Genomic DNA, 12,687 nt, shown 5'->3' with positions numbered 1-12,687 from the left:
TAATACCTGAGGATATACTTTACAATGTAGTTTTATACTTTAAAATAATTAAGTCTACACCTAATTCCTAATATTTATTGTTATTAATTCATTTGATTTAATACCAGAAATGTGCACTACGTTATAAAATTCATATCCCGAATATTAATTAAACAAATTAATTTTTATAGTATTTTTGAAATTTTGACTAAATCTAAATGGATAATTATAAATTAATTACGATATCCATTTTGTATTTTAAAACATGATAAAAATGTAATTTTTATTGTTTAGAAAATATGTGCGAAAACTTTTAAAATTTAGTTGTAGGCTTGTTAAAAAAATATATTTTTTGTATTTTTGAAATGGGGATTTGTTTTTTGGATTTTTTATTTTTCTTGAGATTTCAGAGAAAAAAATGATATTTTTAACACCGAGTTAGTATCCTACAATGTAATTCTAAAACCCGTGAAATTCTTGAAAAAAGAAATGTTTTTGTAATTTTTAAATAAGGAATTTTTTTAATTTTTTTTTAATTTTGAGAAAAATCGAGTATTTTTAATACTGAGTTCGTATCTTACAATGTAAGTAGATAACCCAATATTTTATAAAAAATATTAGAAAAATATGTGAGGAACCCAAAAATAATTTAAAAATAGTTTCTGAATTTTTTCAGAATTTCTTGAAATTATTGAGGATCTATTTAGCTAAATACTAAAATAAAAACAAACTAAAACTAAAGGAAACTGTAGTAGAACGTGATTGCCAAACACACCCCCAGCTTAAAATTAAAGACATTAAAAATGTTTTAAGGCTTTGTTTGGAGAACACATCTTAAGAACCCAAACATGACACTTTTTCTCATGCAAAAACAAGGGTGTGCCAAACGTTGCTTATAGATCTGGGTTGGGCTTGGTCCATCCATATAAATTTACCCCATTGATTATGAAGTTCAAGCCCACGTGTATGTGTTGGGCTCAAGTCAACCCAATTTGATTTTATTAGTGGCCCAGAATTATATATATATATATATATATATATATATATATATATATATATATATATATATATATATATATGGACTAGACCCAGTTTAGCTGCATGGAATGTGCTTAGTCTAACTCATTCAACTTGGTCACTGCACAGCTCAGTGACCTTATTTCTTCATGCAAAGGCAAAACATGACACAAGAATGTCATGGATAAAAGGGAAGGAAGAAGAACCTCTCTCTCTCTCTCTCTCTCTCTCTACAATGTGCCCCTAATTATACAATATTTTTCATGTACACTTCTGGGTATCAATAATTTTATATGATATTTTTAAATTTTAATTACTCTAAAATTTTTATCTAAAGTAAAGTAACATGTCAGGAGGTTTCTTATAAAATTTCAGTCTAATTTAACAGTTAGATTAAGAGTTATATTCAATAGCATAAAACTTAATAACATAAGTTTTTACTTCAAAATCCAATTTTTTCAATGTTATATTTTCTTAAATAATAAATATGCTTAACTAATTCACCGTGGACTTTCATCCCTACAAATTTGTTCTTTTTCGAGTTTAAAATTACAAAATTATACGCAGGCTTAAACTGACGGTCAGAGTTATTCGCATGTAAAATCATATATTAACTTGTTTTTTTAAAAAATCCAAAATACTTTTCTAAATATTTTTACCCTAAATTTATATATATAAAAAAGGTTCCATATTCATCAATTTTTAGGTTATGGTTCCATATTATACCCTTTATATTCGTTGAGTCATAGTTTCAAGATTCAAACATATTTTTAACGTTAAATTTAAGTTGATTATGTCAAATTTCATCATATTATATCCCAGAATATTTTTTTTCCTCTTTTATCTCATCCATTTGGTTTTTATCTGTATTTCTTTGTTTTTTATTATTTTCATATTTTTTGTTTTAAATAACACATTAACATTTTATTTCAATTTTTCCAAGTATATCATCATCTTTATACATTAAATGTTCACCTTAACATTTAACATAGTATTTTTTTAATACTGTGTGCACAAAGCCAAATGCTCTGTTCTTATTGTGAAGAAACCTGCAGTTTGAAGACTCCTTGTTTGTTGTTTTTCAATTTCAGTTTTCATTCTTTAAATTTCTTATTTCATCTTTATACTTTTTGTTGCACCCGACATCGCGGTGACCTTAAAAATACTCTTTTGATTTATGGAAAAAGAACAGATATTTGACATCTTGTTCTTTTAGGAAAAATGTCTTGTTTAAGGAGTCGCCACCTAATATTATGGTCACTAGGAATCCTAACTGGTCAACAGAGATTCTATGGTTCGGGACTGGTTATGTAAAAGAAAAGATATTATCACCCCTTAAACGTTCTGCCTGAGGCAGACTGCATTGCTGGTTTTGTCTTATATTGCTAAATGTTTATTAGTTTTTGCTATGATAATTTGCTTATAATATTCCTGACTCTGGCGCTAATGAATATTCAACTACGGATACTTCCAACTCTAGCGTTGATAAATATTACGTAACTATAAAAACAAAATAAATTTAAATCAGTATTTTTTTATTCCTGACTCTGGTGTCAGTGAATAAACAAACAAAATAAATTTATTTTTACACATGCAAAATTTTATTTTTTTCTTGCTAAATAAAAATAAAATACAATGAATAATATAAATTTAAACCGGTATTTTTATTCATGATTCTGACATCAGTGAATAAACCAATAAATCTATATTATTTTTATTCATGCATACACATTTTATTTATTTTTTTGGCTGGGCCCGGCCCGGCCCGACATATATTTTTTGGGCCGGGCCCAGCTCAGCCCACATTGGCTGGGCTAGGCCCAGCCAGCCCGGCCAGGTCACTGGCCCAAGCCAGTGACCTGGCTGGGGCGCACGCGTGTTGCTATACTGTGCAAGTGAATTAAAATTCACTTGCACAGTGCAAATGCTAATCATACGAAATAATGCAAGAAGAAAAGGTTACTGACCTGGTCTGCTGAGCGCCTTTCTCCTTCGCCCTTCTTCGTTCTTGTTATTCTGCGAATTCGTTCTTCTCTTTTTGTTCTGTCTGTGTTTGCTTGTTCCTCCGGTTTCTTCTTTGTTTTTTCTTTTGTTTTGCTTCCCTGTTTTCTGTGTTGGTTTGCCCTGTTTTTCTCTTGGTCTCGCCCCCCCTCTCTGTTTTCTTCTTCCTTCGTCTGTGTTTGTTCTTTGTGTCTCCTGGGTTTCCTGCTTGCGTTTGTCTTTCTTTATGCTCTGTGTACTGGGTTTTTTTTCTGTGTTTTTCTGGATTTCTTTTTTTCCTGCTCCTTTTTTTCCAGTTCCCTTCCCCAGTTTTTTCTCCCTCCGCGAGGTTGCCTTCACCCGGTTTTTATAAGGCCAGAGACAGCCCCCGGTAGTGGTAACGGTCAGCAATAATGGCGTGAGGCGCTCCATTCAATGGAGAAACGTTTCTGCCATTAATGGCGGAGCCGTTGCAGGAAGAAGACAAGCGAACGGTCGCCTGCAAAACGGCTCCGTTTCCAATTCTTAAGGCTGCTTTCAATTTGGTCCTCGGAATTCTTGAAATGTTCGTAAGCAAGCCCCTGGATAAACTTTAATTGGACCCCTGCAGTTCTGAGCTTTTTACAAAACAGTCTTTGGACTCTAATCTGTTGCAATTTTGCCCCCAATTAACCCCAAACTTATCAATTCTCCAATTAAACCCCTAATTGGATTAATTAAATCAATTTCAAGTTCAATTAAGTCTCAAAACTTATCAATTCTCCAATTAAACCCTTGATTGGATTAATTAGATTAATTCCAAAGTTTAATTAAACCCCAAAACTTCCAATCATGTTGTCTTTAACCCAAAATTTAATTCATTCTTCATTTATTTTATTTTACTTGTTTTTTCATCATTATCATCATTTTTTATCCTTTTCAGTAAATAAAATAATAACAATAATTAAAATAAAATGATCAAAAATTGGGTTATGACACTTTTGATAAAAGTTTTGTTTTGTTTTGTTTTAATTTTTTCATTCAATTACAATTTCTCATATGTTTTGTTTTTAATTTTAGTCCTCAATCTTTTAATTTTTTATTTCGTTTTTATTTCTTTTATAGTTTCAGTCCTCCTAAATCCGTTCCCATTTTTTGTTGGTGTTTTAGAATCCATCCTTTTAGTTTTGATTTTGGTAATTTTCTCTTTTGTTGGAGTTTTATTTATTTATAATTTAGTCCCTCAATTATAATTTGTGTATATGATGTTTTTTGATTCGATCATTCTAATTCTGATTTCTTATGTTTTTTGGTTCTTTTGTCAAAAATTTTATAGTTTGTAATTGCTAATATTGATTATAATGTTAATGATAGTTGTAATCATATTAGTTTATTATGATAGTGACAATGATGATAATTGTGATAATAATATTTATAATAGTAATAATGATAAGTAGTGGTGGTGATAATAGTAATGGAAGTAATAGTAATTGTTGTAATAATAATAATAATAATTTATTATAATAGTTGTAGTGGTTATGATATCAATAATTATAGTGATGATAGTAATAATAGTAATAATTGTGATAATAATATTAATAATAATAGTACTAGTTATCATGATTGTGATTGTGATAGCAATAATAGTGATAGTAATAATGATAATAATAGTAATAATAATAATAATAGTTGTTGTTGTTATAACAACAACAATAATATTAACAAAAATGGTAATAACAATAACAATAATTATTATAATGGTGGTGATAATAATTATAATAATAATATAAACAATAATAATAATAGCCATAATAATAACAATAATAATAGTGATAATGATAGTGATCACGATAATAAACTAATAATAATTATGATATTACTTATTGATAATAGTAGTAATAATTATAACTGTAATGATAGTGACAATATTAGTAATGATAATAATAATAATAATAATAATTGTTATAATAATAATAGTGATAATTCATCATTCGATGCTTGATTTGTTGAAAATTGAATTTCACTGCTTTTCCATACAAGGTATTTTTAATCTAATATCCCAGATTATTGGTTTGAAAAGTTTATCTGGTTCGACATTTTTTTTTATTTTTATATTATTTTTTTAATTTTATTGTTCAATATTAGTTTTTAAAAATAAAAAAAATCATCCAAAATTTCTTTAAACCTATTAAATAAACCAATTCATATCGAGTTAACTCTTAAAATATTATTATCTAACATGAGTTTATAGCATTGCAAAAAAATCTTCACGTTATTAATAACTTTTTTTTTATATTTTTATAAACATGTTTCGGTCAGTGGTTGAAGACGGACAAATTAAGAGGATGTTTGAGAGTGTAGTTATGGTTGTTTTTCAAAATATTTTTTATTTGAAAATGTATTAAAATAATTTATTTTATTTTTAAAAATTATTTTTGATATCAACACATCAAAATTATCTAAAAATAAAAAAATATTAATTTAAAATAAAAAAATAAAAAAAATTAAATTGTTTTAAAAATACTTTTAAAATTAAAAAACAAACGAGTTTCGTGTTTTTAGTTTTAAATCAACCCGTACCCCACGCTCCCCTATCTAACACGTAAACGCGGATTAAATATGTCCGTGGTCCAAACATGGCTTCTCTCTCCCTCCCTCAGAAATCCAACGGCTACTTATCATCACTCATCCCATTTTACCACAACCTTATAATTTCCTGTTTGTTTTCTCGAGAAAACCAGACCAGAAAGAAAATGTTGTCCAAACAAAACTTTCTTTCTATCTTCTTCTTCTTCTCTTGCATCTTCTCTAGTTCTTTATCGAACCCGGATTTTATTACATTACTCTCTTTCAAATCCTCCTTGTTAGACTCATCAAACGCGTTATCCACCTGGGTCAACTCAACTAACCCGTGCATTGATTCCTGGCTTGGTGTCACATGCCATCCCACAACTCACCGAGTCACGAAACTGGTACTTGAGAACTTGAATCTTACCGGTTCGATCGACGCTCTGAGTCAACTCACTCAACTCAGACTCTTAAGCTTAAAACAAAACCACCTCTCCTCTGCTTTCGATTTGAACTTTTCTTCTTTGAAAAGCCTCAAGCTTCTTTACCTCTCTCACAACCGCCTTTCCGGAAACTTCCCCTCTGGAATCCACTCCCTTCGGCGTCTCCGGAGGCTCGACCTTTCCTATAATTACTTTTATGGCGAGATTCCATTTCCAGAGTTGGCTCAGATGCCTCGGCTACTAACTCTTCGTCTCGATTTCAACTCATTCACTGGGAAAATCGGACCTTTCAGCCTTTTCCCATCTGGTTCAATCCTGGAATTCAATGTTTCCAATAATTTTCTCTCCGGCGAGATTCCGGCGATATTTTCACGTTTCCCGGTGAGTTCTTTTTCCGGAAATAAGAATCTTTGTGGTAAACCGCTGGCGTTGGATTGTTTTCATCGGACAGTGGAGAGTGAGCCAGCAAAACCAGGTGATGTAGGAATGAAGAATAAAAAGAAGAAGGGAGTGAGTGACTGGGCGGTGTTTCTGATCATCACTGTCGATGCGGTTACCATTTTGGCAGCGCTCGTGACCATCACGTGCTGCTGTTACTTTAAAAAAAGACGAAACAGTGGGGCCCAGGAGAGAATTAAAAGGAAAGTTAGGCCAGCAGGTTCCCTCAATTCAATGGGTGGATTTTACGGTGCTGGTGCTGGTGGTGGCCGTGACGAGGTGATGGTGGTGTTTGATGGGTGCAAGGGTTTTGGTGATGTGGATGATTTGTTGAAGTCATCAGCTGAGTTGTTAGGAAAAGGATTTGCGGGGACCACTTATAAGGTGGTGGTGGATGGCGGTGATATGATGGTTGTTAAGAGGGTGAGAGAGAGGAGAAAGAGAAAGGAGGTTGATAGCTGGTTGAGGATAATTGGTGGGCTAAGGCATTCTAACATTGTGAGCTTAAGAGCTTATTATGATTCTAATGAGGAGTTGCTTTTGGTCTATGATTTTCTACCAAATGGAAGCTTACACTCTCTCTTGCATGGTTTGTGCTTCTTTCCTTGATTTGATTGTGCTAATGATTAGTCGAAGTGATTGTCTTTTATGATATGTTTTGTTCTAAAATTGCTTTGTAATAAATAATAGGGAACAGAGGACCAGGGAGGACTCCATTGGACTGGACAACAAGGTTAAAACTAGCATCAGGTTCTGCACTTGGCCTTGCATTTCTGCATGGCTACAACAAAGCCAAGCATTTCCATGGGAACCTAACATCATCAAACATCGTAGTTGATCACTTGGGAAATGCTTGTGTTTCTGACATTGGTCTCCACCAACTCCTGCATGCCGCATCTATCTCAAACAATGGCTACAAGGCTCCAGAACTAATGCCTAACAACCAGAATAATGTCAGCCAGAGAAGGTTTACACAAAAATGTGATGTATATAGCTTTGGGGTGATTTTGCTTGAGATACTGACAGGAAAAATGCCAAATGGAGAGGGAGAAACAAGTTTAGTGAAGTGGGTTCAAAGAGTGGCAAGAGAAGAGTGGACTTGGGAGGTGTTTGATTTTGAGTTGTTGAGGTATAAGGAAATGGAGGAGGAAATGGTTGGTCTTATGCAAGTAGCTTTGCTTTGCTTGGCTCCATTTCCAAGAGACCGTCCAAAGATGAGCATGGTGCATATGATGATTGAAGATATTAGGACCAAGGGTGGAAGACAATTAGGTGACCGGAGTTCTATTATGAATGATCTGTCTTCTGATTCATCTCCTTCTCTATCAGAAAGCACCCTCAATTTCACCAGTGGGAGTTGATTAGTTTATAAAAGAGAAGTGGCAGCTGTTATGTTTGCCTAATTAAGTTCATAATTAGCAGAAAGGGTGCACTTTTAGCAGTTTGACATCATAAGGGAGCTGGGGTTTGAGATCGTAAGCCTGGGCCATTTGCAATTCTGTAAAAACAATATAGCATATAGATGAATCTATTTTTCATGGTAGCATGTTTTAATTGATGGAAACTATAGTAGCATGTATGTGTAATAGATTGAGAAATTCTCGAGTTCTGATTCTTTGAATGAATGACTTCAAGCACTAACCAAAGAGTATTTCTTGTTAGAAAATTAAATGCCATCAGAAATTTAGGCGATTGGGATCTTGTAATTCTTGGTTACTTTGAAGCTGCTTGACATTTGAACACCTGAGGGTTGAAACTATTGGCACAGACAGTACTGATTGTTGTTGGGGGACACAGAATGGTGAGTTGTTCCCGAGGCAAAAAAAACAAAGGGTGATATATCCTCCAGTAGAAAAATCTAAAGACATGGTCACTCAAAGATGTTCATGTCTGTTTGCTTGGTAGTCCTGGGGAACAGGATTTTGGTTGATGCTGATGCTATCATCCTTGGACGATATATTGGTATGAAGAACTGAGACTTTTGTCCAAATTTGAAATGTTAAAAAGTAATGTTATTGACGCGTATGGACTACTCAAAAGAATCGGTTTGATATCTAATTTTGAGAGGAAAAAACAGGCTTGAATGAGCTGTTGAGGGGTCGTGAACAGTAACACAACGCAACAAAACCAGGAGCTGACGTGAGAAAACCTGAGACGATATTAACTTATGACCATGAATGCAAGACGAACACAAAAAGAAAAGGCCACGAAATCACATGGTTTTTACCTACTTGCTTGAATGCTTATTCATGAGGAGCCAAATTTTCCGTGCATCAATGGGCTGGCAACGGGGGTCCAAACTCCAGACTTGATGTGGCTCCCAGTAGAAATGGAAAAGTGGGAGGTGGCTTTATTCACAGGGAAGGTCCACCATGATCTTTTAAATGGCTAGCAATTCTTTCAGCTTTTAAGCAGCAAACTAAACCTGTCCTTACCTTTAAAGGGCTGTGAAATTGATGAATCCAACAACCATTGAAAGCCATTACTTGAGTTGTTTCAACTGTACAGAGAAAGAAAAACTACAATGAATACCTTAAGTACTTTTGTTATGTTTAGATATTAACTATAATTCACTTTATGAAACAACTTCCAAATGAGAAACAAATCTGTATCAAAGTTAAATCCATATTCATGTCGATATGTTTCAAAATCATTTGAAAATCATTTGAATAATAAGTAATTATATATTCACGTTAATATTTTTTTAATGGTTAATGACAGAAGATCTAATATCTACAAAATAGTTCCTTTTAATGGAATTTAGGGACCCTCAGAAATGTATTAAAATAAAAAAAACTTTCAATTATAAAAACATATAAAGAAAGATAACAAAACATAGTTATAAACTAATCACGTGACTTGCGCTCCACCGCGAGTCAAATATTTTTATTTTTCATAAAAAAATATATATGCAGGTTTTTTCAACACATTCAAATCAAAAAATTTAAGCACACATATAATCAAATAAACTGAGAACTATGTGTGCTAATAAATAAATAAATAATCATTAACGACACCTAAAAATAAAACTTGAAAAACTGAGAGATAGATGTTGATCAAAATATTTAATCTCACAAGATGAGACATTTATTCAATCATGTTTGCTGATTTTTGTTTATTAAAATATTTTTTTTATTTAATCAAACGATAAAAAAAATAGATAAACATATTAAATTGATTGAATAAAATAAAAAGGAAAAAAGAATAATACGCAAGGCTACACATATTAGAAATTTCATCTGAAAATATAATTTATCTATACAAAACATAAAATCAAAGATGAATAAAAAAACCCTCTTTGAAAATTAAATATATAACAAAAAAATCATCATAATTTAAAAGAGGCTATTTAAACAAAATAAAAGAGAAAATGAGTATTATTGTAAATATAATTAAGTTTTAAAAAAATAAGTAAAAAAATCATTAATCAAAATTAAAAAATCAAGAAAAACAAGGGTTAGGCGCTGCTGGGTTTGGCAAGCCACGCCAACTCGCTTGGCCCATTTCATTAAGGTCCGCATGTTTGAGCCTTTTTTTTTAACTGCACATGGGACGGACAACATGTCATCTACCCTATTTTTGGAAAAAAAATAACCAAACGACTCGTCATCTGTTTTACCCAGATTTTGGCTATTGTGGTGGCCGAAAAATCGGGGTTTCGATTCTTTTAACCCCAAAACTCATTTTTCAACTCGTTTTTTTTACCCAAAATCCCTATAAAACACCTTAGAAACCATGATAAACCTATCCGTGACTTCAAAAAAATCCAAAAAACAAACTCAACCCGAAACCAAAAATCAACCCAAATTCAGATTTGTTTTTTCACAAACTTTTAAGTTAAAAAAAAATACCTAATATGAACTCCCATAGTCAAATGTAACAATTTAACACAAATATCATCCATGTTGGTGCCTTAAATCGGTGTCAACGACATGTTTCTCTCTCTCTACCGCCGGAATCCACCAATCTCTCTTTTTATTCTCTCTTAACTAGGGATAAAAAAATAACAAAAATAAATTTTTATACAAAATAAAATAAAAAAAATTTCAAGGGACCGAAATTATATAATTTGCGTGATTGTTTAAGTTGGAGAACTAAAATGCATCTTTTTTTGAAACTTATGGCACGCCACTTATATTTGCCGTGTTTTTTTATTTCAATCTCTTCTCTTTAAATCTCATCATTTCTTAAAAATTTAAAATTAATTATCTTTTAATTAGAACTAAATCATCTAAAAATAATTAAAAAAATAAATCAAAAAAATATAAAATTTATAAAATACAAGAGGATGAACAATAAATAATGCAGAGAAAAACTCACCCTATGTAATCAAACGCTGCACTGAACTTAACAAGGGTAAATGTGCAACAGTCATCTCTGCTCTTTATTTTGAAATCAATTCCAGAAATCAGTCTTCTTGCAACAGAAACTGGATTCTTGAAGTTGTTGAGGGTTCTCAAGATTCTCATGCATGTAGTTGAAATCTTGACTCGAAGATGGGAGCAATTTAACATTATCGTTTTCTTGAAGGAAGTCCACAAAACCTGCATTATGAACCATATTTTGCTGTCCAGGTTGGTGTTGTTTTAGGGCACGATAGTGAGCAATTTGATTTTGAGCGGAACTGGAGTCTTGAAGTTGTTGAGGGTTCTCAAGATTCTCATGCAAGAAGGTGAAATCTTGATTCGGAGATGGGAGCAGATTAGCATTATTGTGTTCTTGAAGGAAGTCCACAAAACCTGCATTATGAACCATATTTTGCTGTCCAAGTTGCTTCTGTTTTAGGGTATGATAATAAGCAATTTGATTTTGAGCGGAACTCGATTCTTGAAGTTGTTGAGGGTTCTCAAGATTCTCATGCAAGAAGTTGAGATCTTGATTCGGAGATGGGAGCAATTTAACATTATTGTTTTCTCGAAGGAAGTCCACAAAACCTGCATTATGGACCATATTTTGCTGTCCAGGTTGCTGCTGTTTTAGCGTACGATAGTAAGCATTTTTATTTTGAACAAGGTTAAGCTCCGCCTTGAGAGCGTTAAGCCTCTGCATTAACTCTGAAAGGATACGAGTACAGCCAGTAACAGGATCTCTAACTCGAGCGTTGGCTTCATAAACCATAGAAATAACGGCGTCAGATCTTTTCTCAAGGGGTAGATTCTGGAGGAGGTTGACAATATTATGTAACCCAAAAAGTTTATGGACAGCCTCAAAATCTCTTGTTTTCTCAGCCGGAAAGTAAGGAGCAACAAAACAATCTTCATCGCATTTCCTACGCTGGTTCTTACAAGCAGCACAGGCAGGCCTTTTCATCGTTGTTAATATCTGTAATATAGCTGGTATCCCGGTTGCTTGAATTGAGAGAGAAGTTACCTGGTGAGAAGGAGAAAAAGAAGGAAGAGAATGTCGAGAGAGGGGGAGGGGGGCTAGGGTTTAACTGCCGTATACAATGCTATGTTTACAAAGATTGTATCATTGAGGGGACGTGGGGTGTTCTTAAATACAGTTTTTGTATTTTGAAAAGGAAAATGAAATTGGTGTTTGGGTTATCTTGAATCTTGATCTTGTTTGTTAGTTTTCTTTTAAGTATTAGTCTATTTGTGTTCAAAATCTTGAACGAATTTTATCTCCAACTAACCCATCAATTTGAAATTTAGATCATGGTGGAAAACAAATATAGTGCGTGCAGGTGTTATCCATAAAATGGGATTGAACTGCTCGTAAGTCCTATCTTAATCGCTATGATCTTTTTATTCCTTTCTCGTCATTTTTCTTTTTATTTTTTAGCATAACTCGTTAAAAACACGACTCTTGTTAAGAACAAACAGTTCAGATTGATGGGAGTAGAGACCATGCATGTGTGTAGTTTGGTGGCTGAAACGGGAAGGAAATATTTCTAACTAGGCCCTTGTTGGCCAATCAAACGCCACATTAGCAGAGATATACTAGCATGGTTGTCAAATGTCAGCTTGTTGACGATGGACCTGCCACCGTGAACACAATGCTGTGTTATGGCAGGATTTGTGCAAAGTGAGGAGAGAGAAATCGATCTACAGTTGTCCAGATCTTATAGGAAATTGAGATGAAAAGTGATTGAAATATTATAAGCTTTTTAAATCAAAGATGTGCCTTGTCATTAACATTGTTATCTTAATTCTAATTCTGAGCACTCTAAAAAAAATGTTTATTACTTTCTTTGATGGTAGAAAAAGGAGCCTAAGACCTGAAAGCTGCAAGAGGAAACTAAATTTGATATAAACAGGGGTAGAGAGTCTAAGATCAGACT

The 12,687-nt window shown here is 32.9% G+C and overlaps 2 protein-coding genes across 2 annotated transcripts; one reads left to right on the top strand and one right to left on the bottom strand.

Annotated features, from left to right (window-relative positions):
• Positions 1 to 5,568: 5,568 nt before the first annotated feature.
• LOC7470697 (probable leucine-rich repeat receptor-like protein kinase At1g68400) lies at positions 5,569 to 8,025 on the top strand. Its single transcript, XM_002309464.4, has 2 exons — positions 5,569 to 6,993; positions 7,095 to 8,025. Exons 1-2 carry the CDS (start codon positions 5,592 to 5,594, stop codon positions 7,763 to 7,765), a joined length of 2,073 nt encoding a protein of 690 aa, XP_002309500.4. The 5' UTR covers positions 5,569 to 5,591; the 3' UTR covers positions 7,766 to 8,025.
• An 80-nt stretch (positions 8,026 to 8,105) lies between these two features.
• On the bottom strand, positions 8,106 to 11,898 carry LOC7470696 (LOB domain-containing protein 12). Its single transcript, XM_024603044.2, has 2 exons — positions 10,725 to 11,898; positions 8,106 to 8,904 (listed from the first exon to the last, which is right to left on the bottom strand). The coding sequence occupies exon 1, from the start codon at positions 11,712 to 11,714 to the stop codon at positions 10,800 to 10,802; it is 915 nt and encodes a 304-aa protein (XP_024458812.2). The 5' UTR covers positions 11,715 to 11,898; the 3' UTR covers positions 8,106 to 8,904; positions 10,725 to 10,799.
• Between the last annotated feature and the right edge of the window lie 789 nt (positions 11,899 to 12,687).

The sequence above is a fragment of the Populus trichocarpa genome, chromosome 6, assembly GCF_000002775.5.
Source record: "Populus trichocarpa isolate Nisqually-1 chromosome 6, P.trichocarpa_v4.1, whole genome shotgun sequence".
Classification (NCBI taxonomy): domain Eukaryota; kingdom Viridiplantae; phylum Streptophyta; class Magnoliopsida; order Malpighiales; family Salicaceae; genus Populus; species Populus trichocarpa.
This window is presented reverse-complemented; position numbering and strand designations above follow the sequence as displayed.